This window comes from Mustela erminea, chromosome 10 (assembly GCF_009829155.1).
Source record: "Mustela erminea isolate mMusErm1 chromosome 10, mMusErm1.Pri, whole genome shotgun sequence".
Classification (NCBI taxonomy): Eukaryota; Metazoa; Chordata; class Mammalia; order Carnivora; family Mustelidae; genus Mustela; species Mustela erminea.
Window position 1 is genome coordinate 23942640 of NC_045623.1, and position 20454 is coordinate 23963093.

The 20454-nt window shown below is 36.8% G+C and overlaps 1 protein-coding gene across 2 annotated transcripts in view; it reads right to left on the reverse strand.

The window, feature by feature from the left end:
- SLC30A7 (solute carrier family 30 member 7) overlaps positions 1-20454 on the reverse strand; it is an 86087-nt gene that overhangs the window by 29476 nt on the left and 36157 nt on the right. The window contains exon 9 of one of the 2 annotated variants that reach the window (XM_032303837.1): positions 8956-9727. The exons of the other annotated variant lie outside the window; for it this stretch is intronic. Coding sequence (XP_032159728.1) covers positions 9592-9727 — 136 coding nt within the window. The 3' untranslated portion in view covers positions 8956-9591. Of the gene's footprint in view, positions 1-8955; positions 9728-20454 lie in introns of those variants that run through there. 2 annotated transcript variants of the gene reach the window in all.

Here is a 20454-nt window from a genome sequence, read left to right on the forward strand (position 1 = left end):
GACAAGTAGCAAAGGGCACTGTTAATATGCAGCAACTCATCTGACCTCTTAAATGATGGAAGCAGTCACCAACATACTATATTTCTTTTATTCTTTTATATTTCTTTTATTCTTTCCCTCCTTTCTCTCTCTTTTCCCTCACTTGATAATGAAAGAATGAGGCAGTTAAATATGGGGGAAGAAAAAGGGGCATGTGAGAAACCTTTTAAGTGAATGGTGCCTGCTTTCCAAAAGCATTCCTTTTGGGACAGAAGGGAGGCAAGCAATTAACACACAATTCTTCCCAATTTTTTGCCAATTTGTGCTAGACTTTATATATCTTAACCCACTTAATCTATACATAACAAATTATGAGGAAAGCATCACTGTTAACCCCACTCTAAAGCTGAAAAACTAAGGCATAGAGAGGCTAAGGCACCATAGAGCTAACTGGTGAGAACAGAACTTGAACCCAGGCACTTGGACTCCATAGCAAATGCTCTTAGCCACACTACAGTATTTCCTTCAATGAAGTCATCAACATGGCTTTGCTAGCTCTCACAAAGCACCTCTGCCTACAGGAGAGGTCTGACTTTTAGGAAAAGCTGACCCTCAGGGTGAATAGGAAGCCTGGACCACAAAAAGAAATTTAAAAGCTCAGGAAAAGAGGAGCAGTAATAACAATGTAAATGTTTTCCACCATCTGAGAGCTGACTGGTATTATCAAAACTTGAATAGAAGCAAATTCCTACACCTAGTTACCATTATGGGCCCATCTTCAAAGAGAACTTCCAAAGTCACTGTTTGTGAGAAGTAAACCAAACATGGAAATACAAAACAAAGGCAAAAAGACCCTTATTAAATTGTTTATACAAATCAAACTTTTAAAATACCACTCTGAGAACAGACCTTTTACTGAGTATCTCAAGGTAGATTACTAATTGCTACATTACACTGGATGACTACATGAAAATACTTAGTTGCTGAGATGGGGGGGGGGGAGATCATGTTTTCCAAGGATTAATTAAGCAAGAGAACAGAGTCACTTAACGCAGGCTATAGCTAGTGGGAAGAGAGTTTGAAATTAATTACACATAACTTAACAATTAATATTAAAACTGAAGAACCAAGAGGGACTATGATTTTTTCTTTTGGCTGCCAAGTGAAAAGAAGTGGAGAAAAAAAAAAAAGAGTAAGAATGAATAAGTGATTCAGAGTTGAAAAAACAATATGATTTCCACCTTTAAAGATTTATGTTTACTTTTTATTGTATTTTTTTAAAAGATTTTTATTTATTTGTCAGAAGAGAGACAGCATGCGCGCACAAGCAGGGCAAGCAGCAGCCAGAGGGAGAGGGAGAAACTGGCTTCCTGCTCAGTGGGGCTCAATCCCAGGACCCTGAGATCATGACCTGAGCCAAAAGCAGCCGCGTAACTGACTGAGCCACCCAGCTGTCCCCACTTTTAATTGTATTAAAAAAAAGTATTTTAATTCCAGTTAATTAATATACTGTGTTATAGCAGTTCCAGGTATACAATATAGTGATTAGAAAATTCCATATATTATTCAGGGCTGGTGATAAGTGTACTCTTAATCCCCTTTACCTCTTTCACCCATCCTCCCCCCTACTTTTATTTTTTTTAAAGGCTAAAAATGTCAATGATTCTAAAGTCAAAAGTATATTAAAATACACACACACACACACACACACACACACACACGTATATATTTGAAGTCTCACTTCTAATCCCTTTGCCAAGAGGTAAACACACTTACTTTTGCTTCATTCTTTTAGAGTTTCTTTTGGAAATTTATAGGAAAACATGCATGTTATATATGTATCTCTTCTCCTGCTTCTATAAAAGGTAGCATGTGGTGCATTATCAAGGCGTTGCTTTTTTTTTTTTTCTTTTCTTTTCTAAGTAGGCTCCATGCCTAGTGTGAAGCCCAAAGCAGGGCTTGAACTCAGGACCCCAAGATCAAGACATGAGCTGAGACCAGGAGTCAGATACTCAACTGACTCAGCCACCCTGGCATCCCTCAAGTGTTTTTTAAAAAATATATCTTGACAATCACATATTACCATATAGAGGTCTTCCCTATTATTTTTTTTTAAATGATAGACAACATTAAGTTTAATGTTAAGTTTGTCTTGACCGTTTCTTAGTAACAGCAGTGTTAACACTGTTGTGCAAAAGATCTCTAGAACTTTTTCGTGCTTTAACAGTGGAATTCCATACCCATTAAACACTAATTTCTCCTCCTCTCTGCTCTGGCCCTTGTCAACCACCTTTCTACTTTCTGTTTCTGTAATTCCGACTACTTTATCTATTTCATCTGAATGGACATACCATATAGTACTTGTCCCTTTTGGACTGGCTCATTTTGCTTAGCAAAATGTTACAATTCACCTACGTTTTATCATGTGACAGCACTTCCTTCTTTTTAAAGACTGCCTAATATTCCACTGTATGTATATACATTTCTGTTAATCCACTCATCTGTTGATGGACATCTATCTGGGTTACTTCCACCTCTTATCTCTTGCAAATAATGCTACAATGAATACAGGTATGTGCACATCTCTTTGAGATCCTGCTTTGAGTTCTTTGAGATGTGTATCCAGAAGCGGGATTGCTGGTAAATCTATTTTTTACTTTCTGAAGAACATCCATATTTTCCATATTGTACCATGCCATGCCTACCAGTACTGTACAAAAGTTCCAAATGCTCCACATCCTCATGAATATGTATTATCTGTTCTTTTGATAATGGCCATCCTGATGAATGAGTAATTTGGATTTCCCGAATGATTAGTGCTGTTTGAGCATCTCCTCTTATGCTTATTGGTCAGTTGTATATATTCTTTGGAGAAATGTCTATTCAAATCTTTTGCCTGCTTTTTCATCAGATTATTTGTTTGTTGTTACTGTTGCTTGAGTTGTACATTTTCCTTATATATTCTGCATATTAACCCTTATCAGATATATAATTTATAATTATTTGCTCCCATTCCACAGGATGCCATTTTACTCTGCTGATTGTTTCTCATGAGGCACCAATAGTTTTTAAGTCTCATTTGTCTATTTTTTATTTTGTGCTCTGTCCTTTGGGTTCATAGCCAAGAAATCACTGCTAAATCCAATGTCCTGAAGCTTTCCCCCTAAGTTTTCATCTAGAAGTTTAAGAGTTTTAGATAATATATTTAGGTCTTTAATCCATTTTGAGTTAATGTTTGCTTGTGGTTATAAGGTAAGGGTCCAACTTTATTCTTTTGCATACAGGTATCCAGTTTTCTTAAAACCATTTGTTAAAGACAGACTGCATTTTCCCCATTGTATAGTCTTGGCACTCTTGTCAAAAATCATTTGGCTATATACTTATGGTTTATTCCCAGGCTATTTGTTCAATGGCCTATTTTTATGCCAGGACCACACTATCTGAATTACTGTTGCTTTGTAGTATGTTTTGAAATCAGGAAGTGTGAGGCTTCCTTCTTTCTCAAGATCATATTGGCTATTCATCATCCTTTGAGATTCCATACAAATTTTAGGAATTTTTTTATGCAAAAAAAAATGTTATTGGGATTTTGATAGAGATTGCATTGGACCTGTAGATCACTTTGGGTAGTATATACATTTAAACAATATTAAGTTCTAAGATCCATAAACAAGAGAAATCTTTCCCTTTATTCTTCATACCTTGTTTGATTTCCTTTAGCAATGTTTTATAGTTTTCAGTATACAAGTCTTTCACTTCCTTGGTGAAGTTTATTACTAAGTATTTTATCATTTTCGGTGCTGTAGTAAATGGGATTATTTTCTAAATTTATTTTAGATCAGTCATTGTTAGTATATAGAAACACAATTGAGTTTTGAGTGTAGATTTTATATTCTGCAACTTTGTTCTTTTATTAGTCCTACAGCTATTTAATGGAATCTTTAGAGTTTTCTACATATAAGAACATGTCATGTGTGAACAAGAAACTTTAATTTCTTTTTCAATTTGTATGCCTTTCTTTTTCTTGTCTGATGGCTCTGGTTAGGAATTTCAGTACTATGGTTAACAGTGGTGGTGAAATTGGGCATGACTGCTTTGTTCTTGATCTTGGAAGAAAACTTCTGAGTCTTTTCCCACTGAATATGATGTTAACTGTGGGTTTTCATATATGGCTTTTACTACATTGAGGTAGTTTCCTTCTTAGTGTGTTAAGTGTTTTACCATTTCATTGCTGTTGAATTTTGTCACATGATTTTTCTGAGTTGATTTAGATGATCATGTATTTTTTCGTTCACTTTCCATTTGGCATATAACATCAATTGATTTTTGTATGTTGAACCATCCTTGCATTCTAAGTGTAAATTCCACTTGGTCATGAAGCAAGATCCCTTTTTAATGTGCTGTTGAATTCATTTTGCCTAATATTTTGTTCAGGACTTTAATATTAGTCAATATTCAAGACGAATATTGGTCTATAGTGGTTTTTTTCTTAAAGATTTTATTTATTTACTTGTTAGAGACAGAGAGAGAGCACAAGTAGGGGAAGCAGCAGGCAAGGAGAGAAGCAGGGTCCCTGCTGAGCAAGGACCCCATTTGCAGGACTCAATCCCAGGTCCCTGGGATCATGACTTGAGCCGAAGGCAGATGCTTAACTGATTAAGCCACCCAGGTATCTCTTGGTCTATTGTTTTCTTTTCCTGTCATGTTTTTGTCTGGTTTCAGTACCTGGGTCACTCCTGCCTCATAGAATGACTGGGAGTCTTTTCTCCTCTTTAATTCTTTGGAAGAGTTTGAAAAAAGAATTGGTGTCAATTCTTCTCTAAATGTTCGGTAGAACTCACCAGTAAATTCATCTGGTTCTGTGCTTTTTTTGTTGTTGTTGCTGTTGAAAAGTATTTAATTAGTGCCTTAATTCTTTAATTACCGGCTCCTCACTATAGGTTTGTTCAGAGTTTTTTGCTTCTTCATGATTCAGTCTTAGTAGGTTGGATGTTTCTAGAAATACATCTATTTCTTCTAAGTTTCCAATTGTTGGCAAATAACTGTTCACTGTAGTTCCTTATATTTCTTATTTTTGCAATATCAGTTGTAATGTCTCCTCTCTCACTGTTAACTTTAGATATTTGAGTCTTTTTTTCCTAAGAGTTTGTCTAGCTAAGGGTTTATCAGTGTTGTTGATCTTCTCAAGAGAACCAAGTCTAGGTTGTGTTGTTTTCTATTGTTTTTCTATTCTCGGTGTCATTTATCTCTGCTCCAAACTTTACTATTTCCTTCTTTCTGCTAACTTTCTAGTTTTTTAGTTTTCTTTTTCAAGTTCCTTAATGTATAAAGTCAGGTTGTTAATTTGAGGGTTTTTTTTTTCTTTTGCTTCACAAAATTAAAATGAGATAAAATAAAGTCATGTGACCATCCTGAGATTTTTAAAATGTAGGTTATTTATCACTATGAACTTCCTCTTAGTACTGCTTTCACTATGTCCTCTAAGTTTTGATATGTTGTGTTTTGTTTTCATTTGTCTCCAGACATTTTCTAAATTCCTTTGTAATTTCTTCTTTGACCTACTGGTTGTTAAAGAATATGTTATTTAAGTTCTACATAATTTTAGATTTTCATGTTGTTCTAGTTATTTCCAATTTCATTCCATTTTGATCAGAGAAGATATTTTGTATAATTTAAATCTTCTAAAATTTGTTAGAACTTTTGTTGTTACCTAACATGTAGTCTATCTGGCATATTGTTCCATGTTTGCTAGAGAAGAATGTGTATTCTGCTGTTCCTGGATAGAGTGGTATACATATTCTGTAAAGTCCAGTTGGTTTACAGTATTGTTCAAGACTATTCTTTTCTTATGGAACCTCTACTTGGTTGCTCTATCTGTAACTGAAAACAAGGTACAATATTCTTCTTTGTCTCTTGTGGCAGTTTTTGTCTTAAAGTCTATTTTGTTTGACATACCTATTTTGTGTGATGTAAGTATGGCCACTTCAATCTCTAGATTCCTGTTTATATAGAGTATCTTTTCTCACCTTTTCACTTTTAGTTTGTGTATATTTGGATCTAAAGTCCATCTCTTACAGGCAGAACAAAACTGGATCATGTTCTCTTTGTTTTTGTTTTTTTTTAATGGGGCAAGGGGCAGAGGGAGAGGGAAAGAATCTTAAGCAGGCTCCACACCCAGCACAGAGCTGGATGTGGGCCTCAATCTCACAACTCTGAGATCATGACCTGAGCCTCAATCAAAGACATTTGACCAACTGAGTCACCCAGCTACCCCATGCTACTTTTTTAATCCACTCAGTCAGCCTATGTCTTTTAATAGGTATGTTTAATCTGTTTACATTTAAAGTAATTACTGGTATGAAGGACTGCTATTCCTATTCATTGTTTTCAGTCTTATAGCTTTTTGTTCCTCTTTTCCTCTCTTGCTTTGTGTTTCATTGATTTTTCTGTGGTGACATGTTTTGATTCACTTCTCATTTCCCTTTGTGTATATTCTACAGACATTTTCTTTGTGGTTATCATGGCATGTGACAAGTTACTTTCCTCTTACTTTCAAGATTCTCACTTCATATGTGACATGTGACAGTTTAATTATGATGTGTCTCAGTGTATGCCTCTTTAGATTTATCCTAATTAAGTTTCCTGAATTTGTATGTCCATTTCTTTTCTCAAAATTGAGAATGTTTTGGCCATTATTTCTTCAACAGGTTCTCTGCTCCTTTCTTTCTTCGCTTTCTAGACTCCCATATCCGTAGGTTGTTGTTCTTGACCATCAATCCCTTTGGCTCTCTTCACTTTTCATTTTTGGCTTATCTGCTTTAGTAATTTTTGTTAAGTCCTGTGTTCAAGTTCACTGACTCTATCTTCAGTCTGGTCAAATTCACTAAGTCCTACCAGTAAATTTTTCAATTTAGTACTGTTATTCTTCAGTTTCATAATTTCTTCTTGGCTCTTCTTCCTAGTTTCTACCTCTTCGTTCATATTCTCATTTTGTTCATGCATCATATTCCTAATTTTGCTCATTTGTCTATCTATGCTTTCTTTTAAAAAAAAAAAAAAGATTTTATTTGTTTATTTGACAGACAGAGATCACAAGTAGACAGAGGCAGGCAGAGAGAGAGCGGGAAGCAGGCTCCCTGCTGAGCAGAGAGCCTGATGCGGGACTCCATCCCAGGATTCTGAGACCATGACCTGATCAGGCTCCCTACTGAGCAGAGAGCCTGATGCGGGACTAGATCCCAGGACTCTGAGACCATGACCTGAGCCTAAGGCAGCGGCTTAACCCACTGAGCCACCCAGGCGCTCTCTATGCTTTCTTTTTAGTTAATTAGGTATCCTTATGATGGTAATTTTTAATTATTTATCTGGCAATTCATATCTCCTTCTTTTTAGGATTTGGTTTCTAGAGATCTAAGTTACTTCTTAAATGTATTGCAGTTGGCTGTTTCTTCACATGTCTTATTTTTTGTTTTTGGGATTTTGGCATCCGAAGCATCAACCAACTCTCGAGACTTTATGGTCTGGTTTCATACAAGAATGACTTTCTCTACTCAGCCTGGCTAGAGATTCTGGGGGCCTCAAAAATCTTTTCTTGGTATGTGCCTTTTTTTTTTTTTTTTTTTTTTTTTTTTTACAAGTAATCTGTCCTGTTTGGAGAGGTTTCCTGGCTTCTACTCAGGAGCTTTTATGTGTCCGTAATAGTACAGCAAGCTAGGCTGTAGTAAATCCAGTCCTGGGGTTCCATCTAGTGTCTGTTGGGGGTACTGCAGACTCTAATGCAGGACGTTGTTCTCAGGGATGCCCAACTAGGCATCCTGATTGTCAGTACTTGGATACAAGCAAGCAAGACACTATCTCTCAGGCAGTACCTTCCAAAAGTCTGTTGGTGGTATGCTCAACTCCTTTCCCTCTTTAAGGATAATGTGGGAGTTGGGGTTTTCCTCCCAAACATTCCACCCTGTGCAGGGGTGGGGGTGGGAGTGGCTCTAATGATAGAGTTATGAAGTGTCAAACATTTCCTACCAAGCCTCCACATAGTTGTCTTCCTACTAGCCTGGAATGCAGGAAACTCTGAACTAGTTTCAGGATTTCTGCAAATCTATTTTGTCAGTTTGCTGTGTCAAAGTTCTGTCCTTAGTGAAGGAAAGAGAATTTAGGGCCTCCTTTTCTGCTATCTTCCTGATGTCACCTCTCTTCCCCCAACTTCTTTTTAGGACTGCACAGAACTCCCTTTCTGATGGACATTTGTGTTCTTTCCAATTTTTGGCTGTAACAAATAAAGCCACAAAGAATGACCTTATAGATATATTCTTTTACATTTTTGCCAGTTCATCTTCAGGATTCAAATATTTCTAGAACTAGGACTCCTTAATCAAAGATAAATGCACAATTAATTACGCTAGATACTGTCAACATTCGTTCTGCAGAAATAGTATCATTCTCATTTCTGTCGGCAATGTTCTGCCTATTTTACCTAGAGCCTTGACAAAAAATTATGCAAACTTTTGGATATTTATCCACCTGATAGATGAGAGGTGGTGTCTCAATGTAATTTTAATTTGTATTTCTTTTTTATAAGTGAGGCTGAACTACTTTTATATGTTTAAATGTAAATTCTATTTCTTTTCCTGTAAACTAAATGAACTTATATTTTTGTCAATTTGTTTATCAGGTTATTAAGTCTTTTAATTTTTCTTTTTGGAGCTCTCTCTATATTAGGGAGGTTAGTCTTTCATGTTCTAAGTAGCAAATATTTATCAGTTTATTATGTCTTTTACTTCCCTTTTAATTTTGTTTTTTATTTTTTAGAAATATTTTATTTATTCATCTAAGGAAAGAGAGAGACAGAGTGAGACAGAGCATGAGGGGAGGTCAGAGGGAGAAGCAGACTCACCATGGAGCAGGGAGCCTGACTCAGGACTCGATCCCAGGACTCCAGGATCATGACCTGAGCCGAAGGCAATTGCCCAACCAACTGAGCCACCCAGGTGGCCTTTGCTTGTTTTTTAACGTCAGAAAACCAATGTTTCATTTCTAAAATTCTGCCATATATTTCTAGGGGGTGCCCATGGTCACCTGCTACCTTTGGCACCAGGTTTTCTATGTGGCTGGCAAACAGAGGCCATCAGCAGACCAGGCCAGAGAGGTATACAAGGGAGCTCTGCCTTGCAGCTGGTATCAGTAACTTCCTACTTCACTTCCTACTATAAGATAATGTTCTTGCCTCCCAAGTCCCAGATCTTGATGCTGGGGCCCATGGCAATGCAGAGACAGTATTGGTTAGGACTGAAGCACAGGGCATTGATGATGTCCCCACCATCCAGCATATAAAGGTGCTTGCCTTCATTGAGATCCCACAGCATGGCTTGGCCATTCTTGTCTCCAGAAGCACAGAGGGACAGTCACAGAGTTCAGATAGCTGATGTGGCCAATGTGATTAGTCTTCAGCTTACAGTGTGGCAGCTTCCGTACCTTGACCAGCTTGTCCCAGCCACAGCAGATAATAATGGGATTGCTGCTACTGGATGGAAAGCAGACACAAGACATCCACTCCGCATGGCTCTCATAATGGACAGTATATTTGCATACAATCCATAGCTTGATGGTTTTATCTCAGGGGCTACTGACAACTTGTTGGTTGTTGAAGGCCATACTCAGCACATCCTTGGTGTGGCCTACAAATCTGCGTGTGGTGGTACCGTGGTACCTGTTGTGAGATCCCTGAGATGAAGGAGTCCATCCCAGGAGCCTGAGAGGGCAAAGCGGACACCTCAGGAAACGACCACATCACTAACAAAGTGGGAATGACCCAAAAGGGCATGCTGTGGGATGCCATGATCAGTCTTATCCCTGGTCAGCTTCCACATGATGATGGTCTTATCTCAAAAGATGGAGAGTATCATGACCAGGAACTGGGGAGTGGTGGTGATCTGGGTCACCCAGCGGTTGTGGCCCTTGAGGATGTCACCAAGTATCATCTGCTCAGTTATGGTGGCAGCAAAGTGCAAGTATCGCCGTGGTGACAAGACTGGAGTTAGATAATATTTACTGTAGGAGTGCTTTACTTGTTAATTTTGTTGTACCTATGGAAATATTTAAATTCTTTAAAAAAAAAAAAAAGAATCGATTTGGATAGCTGAGAGAGACTAGCACCACAGTTGTGGCTCTGCTGAGGAAAAGAACTTGACTTCCCTTTCGATGCTTTCTTTTCTATGCCAAAGTTTTTTCATGTAACTTAATTCACCAATCTTTTTTCTTACTGATTCTAGGTTTCAAGCCATAGTTATTCCCCTAATACTCTCTTATTAGAAAATAATTCAGACATGCTTTCTCCTAGTATTAGCATGGTCTAATGTTTTACTTTCTCATCAAGTTTGGAACTCGTCCAAGTATACATAGTATTAGCTACAGTTCCAAATTTATCTTTCTCCAAATAGCGGTCCAGTTATTAGAAAGCCTATCTTTTCCCCACTGAGTTGAAATGCCACCTTCATCCTTATTAAGTTTGTATTTGCACATAAATCTATTTCTGGGGGCGTCTGGGTGGCTCAGTCAGTTAAGCATCTGCCTTCACAGTGTCCTGTGATCAAGCCCTGAGCTGGGCTCTGTGCTCAGCAGGGAGCCTGCTTCTCCCTCTCCTGCTCCCCCTGCTTGTGCTGTCAAATAAATAAATAAAATCTTTAAAAAAAAAAATTATTTCTGGACTTTCTGATCTGCTCTGATAGATTTGCTTCTTCAGGTACCTCCCTATTTTAACTATAAAGGCTTTCTTTACATTTTATATTTTATTTTTCAGGGTTTTTTTGAGCATTCCCTCCTGTTTGTTTGTTTTTCCTTAAAAGCTTTAAAATCAACTTTTACTACCAACCTCCAGGAAAAAAAAACCTGCTGGTATTTTTATTAGAATAGTTTTAAGTTTATAAATAAATGTAAGAGTTAACATATTTATGATACTGATTCTTCAAAAACAAAAAAGACTCTGTTCAAGTCCATTTGTATTTTTTAAGAAATATTTAAAAACTCTTCCTCACACAAGTTGTGCACATTTAATCTATAGACTGAATTTTGCTTATAAATAAAGGGTATTAATTTTGTACATCAATTTTATATCTTTAACTGTACTAAATTATGCTTGCCAGTTTTCCCATTATTTTCATGAGTTTTACAGAAATATAATGATAGATTTTACATAAAATAATCTCTTCTTTCAAATTTTTTAAGTCTCAAACACTCTCTTGTCTAAAGTAGTCTCAAACACTCTCTTGTCCAATAGGCTAATGATCACTAATACATTACCATATTTGCTCTGCTCTTTCCAATAGTTATATATTTTTAAGATTTTATTTATTTGAGAGAGAGAGAGAGAGAGCGTGCAAGCGAGCCAGGGAGGAGAAGTTGTGGGGAGGGCAGAGGGAGAGGGAGAAGCAGACTTTCCACTAAGCAGGGAGCCTGATGCAGAATCATGAAGTAGAGCTGAAGAAGATGCTTAACATTCTGAGCCACCCAGGTTGCACTCTTTCCAATATTTCTAAGACTGTCCACCACCCTCTTAACTAGGATTCATGCTGTGAACTACCAAACACACAAAATAATTGGACTATTTCCAAATTTCCCCAAGGATAGTAACATAACCAGTACTTTTCTAGATGCATAGGTGAGAGGTTAATACTTATGAACAAATGAATTCCTTAGGGATTCTCTCCCAGAATGCTGGCTGAGAAAGGCTGTTAGACTAATTAGTGTTTATAAATGCTCTCACTATGATGGTTTTATGTATGATTTAAAAATAGTTACTACACAATGATGTTCCTATTTATTCAGTTTTATAATTTAGACACATATATAAATAAGTAAAAAAATTAAGAAACTGCTTACCTTACCCCAGAAGTATAGTTCATAAATTATAACCACTTGAAGGATGAGGCACAAAGGAAATTATTAGGCAAAACCACTTTTGATAAAAAATGCCGTAATTTCTTATGTATATGACTATTTGAAGATATGGCAGCTTCTTAAATGTTTTTAAAAATGCTACTTTTTAGTTAATAATTATCTATATATCTATTAAGTTAATAATTATATATTATCGGGGCACCTGGGTGGCTCAGTTAAGTGTCTGCTTTCGGCTCAGGTCATGATCCCAGGGTCCTGGGACTGAGCCCTACATTGGGCTCCCTGCCCAGCGGGGAACCTGCTTCTCCCTTCACACTCCCCCTGCTCATGTTCCCTCTCTCTCTGTCTCTCTCTGTCAAATAAATAAATAAAAATCTTTAAAAAAAAATAATAATTATCTATTATCACAAATAATTATCTATTTAACCACAGAATCAACAAGATTTATCAAAATCAGTATCTGGTCCAAATTCTGTATTCATTAACAATGTTGATCATCCATGATTTAGAATTTCAAGTACATAATTTTGTTTTCACTAATGTATATTCTTTCTATTTCATATTTCTATTTATGATTATAACTGTCATTTCTGAAGTCTGTACTTCAGTTTGCCCTCTGCAAGTTGGGCTATTTTTTTCTTCAAAATGATGAAACTAAATTACCTGAAGAACTTTTACACCTAACAAAAGACAATTTCTTTTGTTCAAAAGTTTTTCTTTGTATTTACAAATGATTACGGTAAGAATAATTCGTAAAATTAACCAATTAAAAATAAACCAGTTTCCACAAATGGGAACTGGTGAGTTGTAGAAAACCGATTAAGAAAAAAAATTCCAGCACAGCTTCAAAGATACCACACCAGAAACAAAGCTCATTTCTGCATCCTGTTTATGTATTTTTTCCCATCATACATAGGTACCTCTTTTATTTAAGTGAATCAAAAATCAAGCTACAGATCTATGTAAAAGGCATCACTTTTAAATAAATCACAGTGTGATTCAAAGCTACAACTAATTGTTCAAATTTCTGCATGCTAAGTTATGAATGTACTTGCCATTCCAACTCAACTACTTAAGGGAAAAGGAGCAAAATGACTCTGAAATCTCTTAAAAGAAATGTACTTTCAGAAGATAAAAAATGACATTCTCACTGCTGAACTGGATCGCTGCTTTTCACTGAGAAACAAAATTCATCACAGCACAACTCAGTTTTACTAAGCAATTTAAAGCATCCTTTGCCTGTGTTAGAAAATGTTGAAAGAAAAACTTTTTCTAAGAAATCACTTTCACTGTGAAAGTGAAAACGGAACACTGGCCAGCCTATAAGAAGAGATGCCTATTTTCATAGCATGTTCTCAATCGAGAAACATTTAGGTCCAGAAAACATATAGAGCCCTATTATTTCTTTTGCTCTTGATGAACTGCAAATACATATACAAAAATTAAGGGTAAGGAAAATTACTTCTTATACTCATTTTGTCAAGTTGCTAAGAGTTTTCATGTATTTCCTAAAATCAGTTTTGGCTAACCAGGCAAACTCTTACTTAATTTGAAAAACATCTCAGAGTGATCTGCTTACAAGTATTTCATTATCATATGAATATTTAAGCAAATTAAGTTTGCTCCCTTAACATAAAAATAGACAACTGGAATGTCTTTATTTTTGTACTCTAGAGCTATTACTTTTTTTATTACCTTCTATTTAAAAAAATATGTTTTTGAGGTAAAGTCAGAAATGTTAATTTGCCTTAGAGACGTTAGGAAAGAAGCACAATTTTAGAAATGCATCACCGCACCCAAAATAAATGTAAAATAAAATAGCACCCCCTAGAGAGACCCAAATAATGTTATATGTATATATATGCACTCTGATATTTTCCTGATACATATATACTTCATATATACTCTTATTTAATAATGAATCATTCTATGTGTTGCCCTGTACCTCATTTTACTTCTTATCATTGAATGACAGACTTGCTACCTAAAAAATCATTATGAAACTTTACTGACTTAAAATAATAATTGTATTTTTACTTTTCATCTAGAAACTTTGAATGCTTTAATGCTGACCAAGCTTAAAAATCAGCATATATAGTAGAAACTCAATGTAAACAAAACAAAACACCACTCTAAAAATAACTGTAAAGAAATGTTATTAACAGTGGTAATGTGACCTTCAGGTGTTGTGATCCCAACTGATTTTTCTTTATACTTTCTATTGTACATCATTTTCCAAGTTTTCTACAATGACTATGTATTATTAAAAAAAAAACTAAAAAAATTTTCTTAACAACGTAATTTTAAATACATGCTATAATCAGAAATACTCTTTTAAAAAAGGGGCTCAGAATAAAAGAAAAAAGCCAAAATAAAACCCACAAAAATGTTAACATGGTCCTTTTGGCTGGTGGAAGTATGAGAAATTTTTTTCCTTATCCTCTTCTATACCAAGTTTCTCTATCAATAAACTTATTTCCATAATCAAAAAAAAAAAAAAACTGTGTAATTTTCATTAAATCCCCAGCCTCTTCTCTCAATAGCAGGAGAAAAGAAAAAAAAAAACCCTGGCTATTGCCTGAGGACACTGTTGTCCCTACAGCAGTGTTTTCTCTCCCACACTCCAGTACTGCTGGCGTTAGTGATGAGGTAAATGTTCTCACTACTATTTCCAGATCTCTGCTCCACCTACTTACCCCCCAAAAACAGTTCCTTTAAGGCCTAGGCCATCAGATTATTCCACCTTCTACCCATCTTGACTCCCAGTGCTATGATTCTGGATAGCTCCCCTCTGTCACTAAAGAGTGTAGCCATGGGCTTATTCTCTTTCTCCCTCTACTTTTCTCATGACTCTTAGTTTAAATACCCATATGGGCAGCCCATCCAGCACACATGGCCTCGATCTGATGAATTTACCCTGGACCCACACCTACAGCCACTCCAGAGACCTGCAGATCCCAAGTTCAAGCCTCTTACAGCCTGAACCTCCCCTACTCAACCGCACTCACCCTCCTGCCGGAGTTCCGACCTGCTAACCCTCTCTCTTGCTTTTCTCCTCTTTTTCAGCATCTATTACCACCTTTAATCTTTATTTCCCACCGCTATAATCCCTGCTGTGCTCTGTTCTCACTCTGTCAGCACTCCTCTGACAACCCCAAACGGACTGAATCTATCTACTCCATACCCTTCATCAAGTAGCAGAGAAGACTAGAGAAAAACATACAATGGTGCTGGTGGTTTTCACTTTAAATTCATGACCACAGACCTCAGAGTGGGCCCCCAGCACTGGCAGGCAATCCTGCTGCTCCCCTTTACAGCAAAAGTCCTTAAAGAGGAGTTGACTACAGTTGCTAACCCCATTTCGCTCCTTCCCATTCTCTCCTGAAGCTCCTCTGAAGAGGCTTTCCTTCTCATTACCTCTTGGCTAAGTTACCAATTATCCGTCATCCTTCCGTGACCACCGATCCATCGATCCATGTGATCCATCGATCACTCCTTCCGTCTGAGACACTTTCTTCACAGGGCTCCTAAGACAATGTGCGTTTCCGACTCCTCCCATCTCACTGCCACTCTCCTTAGCTCGAGCTGCTGCCTGTGCCCTGCCTTTCTGGGTTCAGTCCTCAGACCTCTTCTCCTCTCTACCAGCTCTCACTCTCTGGGAAAACTCATCCAATCTCATGGCTTTAAGTATCATACACAAGCAGATGACACCAACCTTCCCCCTGAACTCTAGACGCTCTACACTCTGTCCTGTATGTTGCACTTCAGCTGTACTTTCCTTCTCACTGCACCTTACACAGGTCAGGCAGCTTCCCATCTGAGTATGTTTACCTGACGCTCCCTCTCCCAGGAATAATCTTCCTTTGAACAGTCGCCTGCCTTTCTCCTTCACTATTAAGGGCTCTGTCACCTTATGCAGAGTACTTTCCAAGCCCTTCTAAAATAACACCCCCTTACACTGCTTCATAGCATTCACCCCCCTAAGACATTACGTTATCTATCTGTACATTCATCTGCTTTATTCACTGTAACACCTATTAGAATATAAGCTCTGTAGGGGTTGGGTATTTGCCTGTGTTATTTACTGTCTAGCACAGAGTATGCACTAAAACATTTATTGAATTATTTTTTAAAAAGATTTTACTTATTTATTTATTTGACACACACAGAGAGAGAGAGAGAGAGAGCGCACAAGCAGACAGAATAGCAGGCAGAGGGAGAGGGAGAAGGAGAAGCAGGCTCCCCACTGAGCAGATAGCCCACATGAGGCTTGAACCAAGGACCCTGGGATCATGACCTAAGCCAAAGACAGATGCTTAACTGACTGAGCCACCCAGGTGCCCCATGATTTTTAAGAGATGTTAAAGTTTCTTGGTTTATCTCCAAGACGTGAGATTATGAGAACACTTCAATAGATAAGTTATACATTTCACTAATGTTTGAGTTTTTTTTTATAATTAAATGTATTATTTTTGTCATCAGAACAATGGAAAAGAACATATAAAAATATTAAAGTTTAACAATAATGAGAAAGAATCAAATTTATAAATTTGGGACTATATATTTATGTAAACTAGTGAGAAAACGTTTTACAAATAGACTCGAAAGAATTACATAGGGATGATACACAGGTTTTATCTTGAAAGCTAACTGTAGTTGACCGATTGTGGCTGCATGAAACATCATACTGAAAGGAATCCTGAAGCTAAATTGGGTTCTCCAGAATAGAAGGATGCTTTTCAGGAAAATGGAAGCGGTGTGAATTATGATTCATGCCAAATAAATGCCACTCAATGACTTTATATCTGTATGTGTACCATTTCCAATCCTTTGTATTCAGCTGAGTTCTCCCAAGAATTCCACATTTGTACATCCCTGCCTACGAGAGATCTCTAGACAAACATCTAGTGAGAGACCTCAAACTTGATCACAACCAAAATGGACCTTTTGATCTGCAGTGCTTTTCAAAAAGAAACAAACATCATTCTTCCTCTAGTCTTTCCTCTTGCATAAGGACACCTTCATGCACTAGGCTGCTCATGTAAAAGCTCTAAGAACTATCCTTGATTCCTCTTTCATTCAACCCTGTACTAAACATTCATAATCCATAAGCAAATCTTATTAGCTCTAAGCCCGAAGCATTTTCTAACTTTATCTGTATCTTTCCAGCTCCTAGATGAGACTGAGAAGTAAACGGGTAACATGAGCTACCATGGCCTTTCATTTCATCAACTCTAATAGGTTTCTAGCTGCTCTGCCGTTTTTGCACTCTTGCCCCCTGTAATCCATTACCTACATACCAGCCAAAGTAATTTTTAAAAATACAAACCAAATAATGTCACTTTCCTATGGTTTCCCACTGCAGTTGGGAAACTGCAGTGTTTCCCTAATCTTTGCTAATTTTCCCAGGTCTGTCTCTCCAATTTTATCACAAACCACTCTCCTCTTACTCCCTACACTCCTGCCATATTGGCCAACGCTGTTTTCACTATAGGGTTTTGATACTAGCTCTTTCTTACAGAATGCTCTTCCTCTGACAGGCTCTCTGGTGACATTCTGGTATCAGTTTAAATGTTCTCTCTTTAGAAGACTTCCTTTACCACTCAATCTAAAGTAGCAACCCAATCCTACATCCTATGTTAACTCTCTACATGCTACAAATAACTATTTGATATTTGCATAATTTATTGTTTGTTGTCTCTCTCGCTCTCCTACTGTAATGTAAGATTAAAACAGTATCATATCACCACTTTGGTGAGAGGGTCTATTTAATAAATATTTGCTGAAAATGATTTGTACAGTTTTTAAATGTGTCATATTCCAGTAAAAAAGTTGTGAGTATGTATTTTTTTTTTAACTGAATGGGAACAGAACTACATAAGAATTCCTTATTTGGGAAAAGAGAAAGTAATTCTCCAAGGCTAAAAAACATTAATTAATTAATTAATTAATTTATTTTTTAAAGATTTTATTTATTTATCAGAGAGAGAGGGAGAGAGAGCGAGCACAGGCAGACAGAACAGCAGGCAGAGGTAGAGGGAGAAGCAGGCTTCCTGCTGAGCAAGGAGCCCGATGTGGGACTCGATCCCAGGACGCTGGGATCGTGACCTGAGCCGAAGGCAGCTGCTTAACCAACTGAGCCACCCAGGCGTCCTGACATTAATTTATTTTTATTCAAATCCAAAATATACAAACTTTTTGCCTGGCAGATTCTGGTGCTGAATTTACAACAATGAAAAAACAACTTGCCCTCATGGAGCTTAAAAGAGAAGAAACAAGCTATTTCAATTTGGTAAGTAAATGCCACGAAAGGAATAGTAAAAAGTGCTATAGGTATATATATAGCCTGAGAGGTGGACAATCCGGAAATGCTTCCTGAAGAAAGGGCTGTTTAAACTGCAATCTGATCTGAAGGATAAGCAGTTATGATGGACATACTTGTGGGAGGAGGGAGACAGGCACTCAGGGTGTAAGAGTATCTTGGGCAAAGGAAATATGGTCAAAGCCCAGAATCCAAGCAGCTCATAACATATTTTCAGAAAACTTAAAGTAATTTAATGTGACTGGAGAAGATATAAATTGAGAAGGGGTGAGAAAGACTGAGAAGTAAGTGGGTAACATCATAATGCCCCAATGAGCCATTTAGACTTCTTGTGAAGGTAAGAAAGTGCCACTGAAGAACTTAAAGCAAGGTAATGTTTCTCCATTTACCATAATCTTCACTTAAGAAAGATCACTGTGGCCACATGGTAAAGAAGAGTTTAGAGAGGGACAGAGAAGCCTATCTCTTCAAAGTGACAACAGATAGAAGAATTAAAATAGTAAGAGCAGAGCCAAAGTTTAAAAAAAAAAAAAAGCAATTATTAAGATCCTACTGTAAGTATTAGAAGCAACTAAAACTTCTAATACAAAACAAAATAAACATGGGACATGCAAATACAGAGGTATAAAAGTTACCAAATCCATCAGGAGTTAAGTTTTATAGAATTCTCTGAGATGTTAGCTGAACTTTCAAGAAAGTATAGTTAAGATTTCCAAAGATAGGGGTGCCTGAATGGCTCAGGTGGTTATGCATCTGACTCTTGATTTCAGCTCAGGTCATGATCTCAGGGTCATGAGTTTGAGCCCTGCGTTAGGCTCCAAGCTGAGGATGGAGCCTGCTTAAGATTCTCTCTCTCAGTGGGCTCAGTCAAGTGTCTGCCTTTGGCTCAGATCATGATCCCAGGGTCCAACCATAGCTGTCTCCCCGCTCAGTGGGGAGTCTGGTTCTCCCTCTCCCTTTGCCCCTGTCATGGGCACACAAACACTTTCCCACTCTCTCTCAAATAAATAAATAAAATCTTAAAAAAGATTCTCTTTCTTCCTCTCCCCACCACTCACATGCCCTCTCTCAAAACAAAGCAAAGATTTCCAAACTTTCAAACTTTCTAAGACTTTTACATAGTAGTGTTGCTTTCTAGTATAAATAATTTGAAGAAACTTAAAAAATAATCTGCATGTTTAAAACATGTAAATTTTTTTATTTTATTTTATTATTATTATTTTTTAAAGATTTATTTATTTATTTATTTGACAGACAGAGATCACAAGTAGGCAGAGAGGCAGGCAGAGAGAGAGAGGAGGAAGCAGGCTCCCTGCTGAGCAGAGAGCCCGATGCGGGACTCGATCCCAGGGCCCTGAGATCATGACCTGAGCCAAAGGCAGAGGCTTAACCCTCTGAGCCACCCAGGCGCCCAAAACGTGTAAATTTTTTTTAAAGTAAGAACTCCAAAATCTGTATTTATGAGTAACTGATAAGATTATAATTCCTCATAATTAAATAAATGTATTCTATTCAACCATAATCTGTAAAAAATCATCATATGCCCTCTAGTTATCATCAGAAAGCAAGTTTTGCTGACAGTAAAATCATTATGGATAAATAAAAACAGTAAATCAAGACGTATGTATAGATATGTATATATAATTCACATAAAATAATTCAAGACTGAATAATTCAAGACTGAAAGGCACTTATTATTTCATTATTCTGATAAAAATTAAATCAGTAATAAAATATATTTCAGAGTGTGATAAATTTGAAATACTATTTAATCTAATTTAGCAAATATTTATCAAGAATTTATACACACACACACACACACATACACACACACCTTGCATACACATTAGCACAACAGAGATAAACTATACTAAGAGACAGACCCTTCCTTAAGAATTTTATAAAACTAGATAGAGAGAGAGACACTTATATACCTCAATAAGCATTTTTATACGACTTCTGCAATGATAATGTAACTTTATAAATTAAATCGTTATAGAAGAGGCTGTAACATTCTTTTGCATTTGTAAGATACAGATTAAGATTCTAACTATAGTTAATATATTTTATATTATCAGTGTTCTGCTCTACATATAAATGTTGGATTAAAAAATATCCTACTAATTTGGATTGCAAATCCAAAAGTCTAATTGCTAAATACCAAAAAGAAGCATTAAAACCTAAACAAGAAATAAATGGCAAAAGAAAAAAATAGGAAGATGCAAAGAGAAATAATCTACATAGGAATTTGTTAAAGGCCA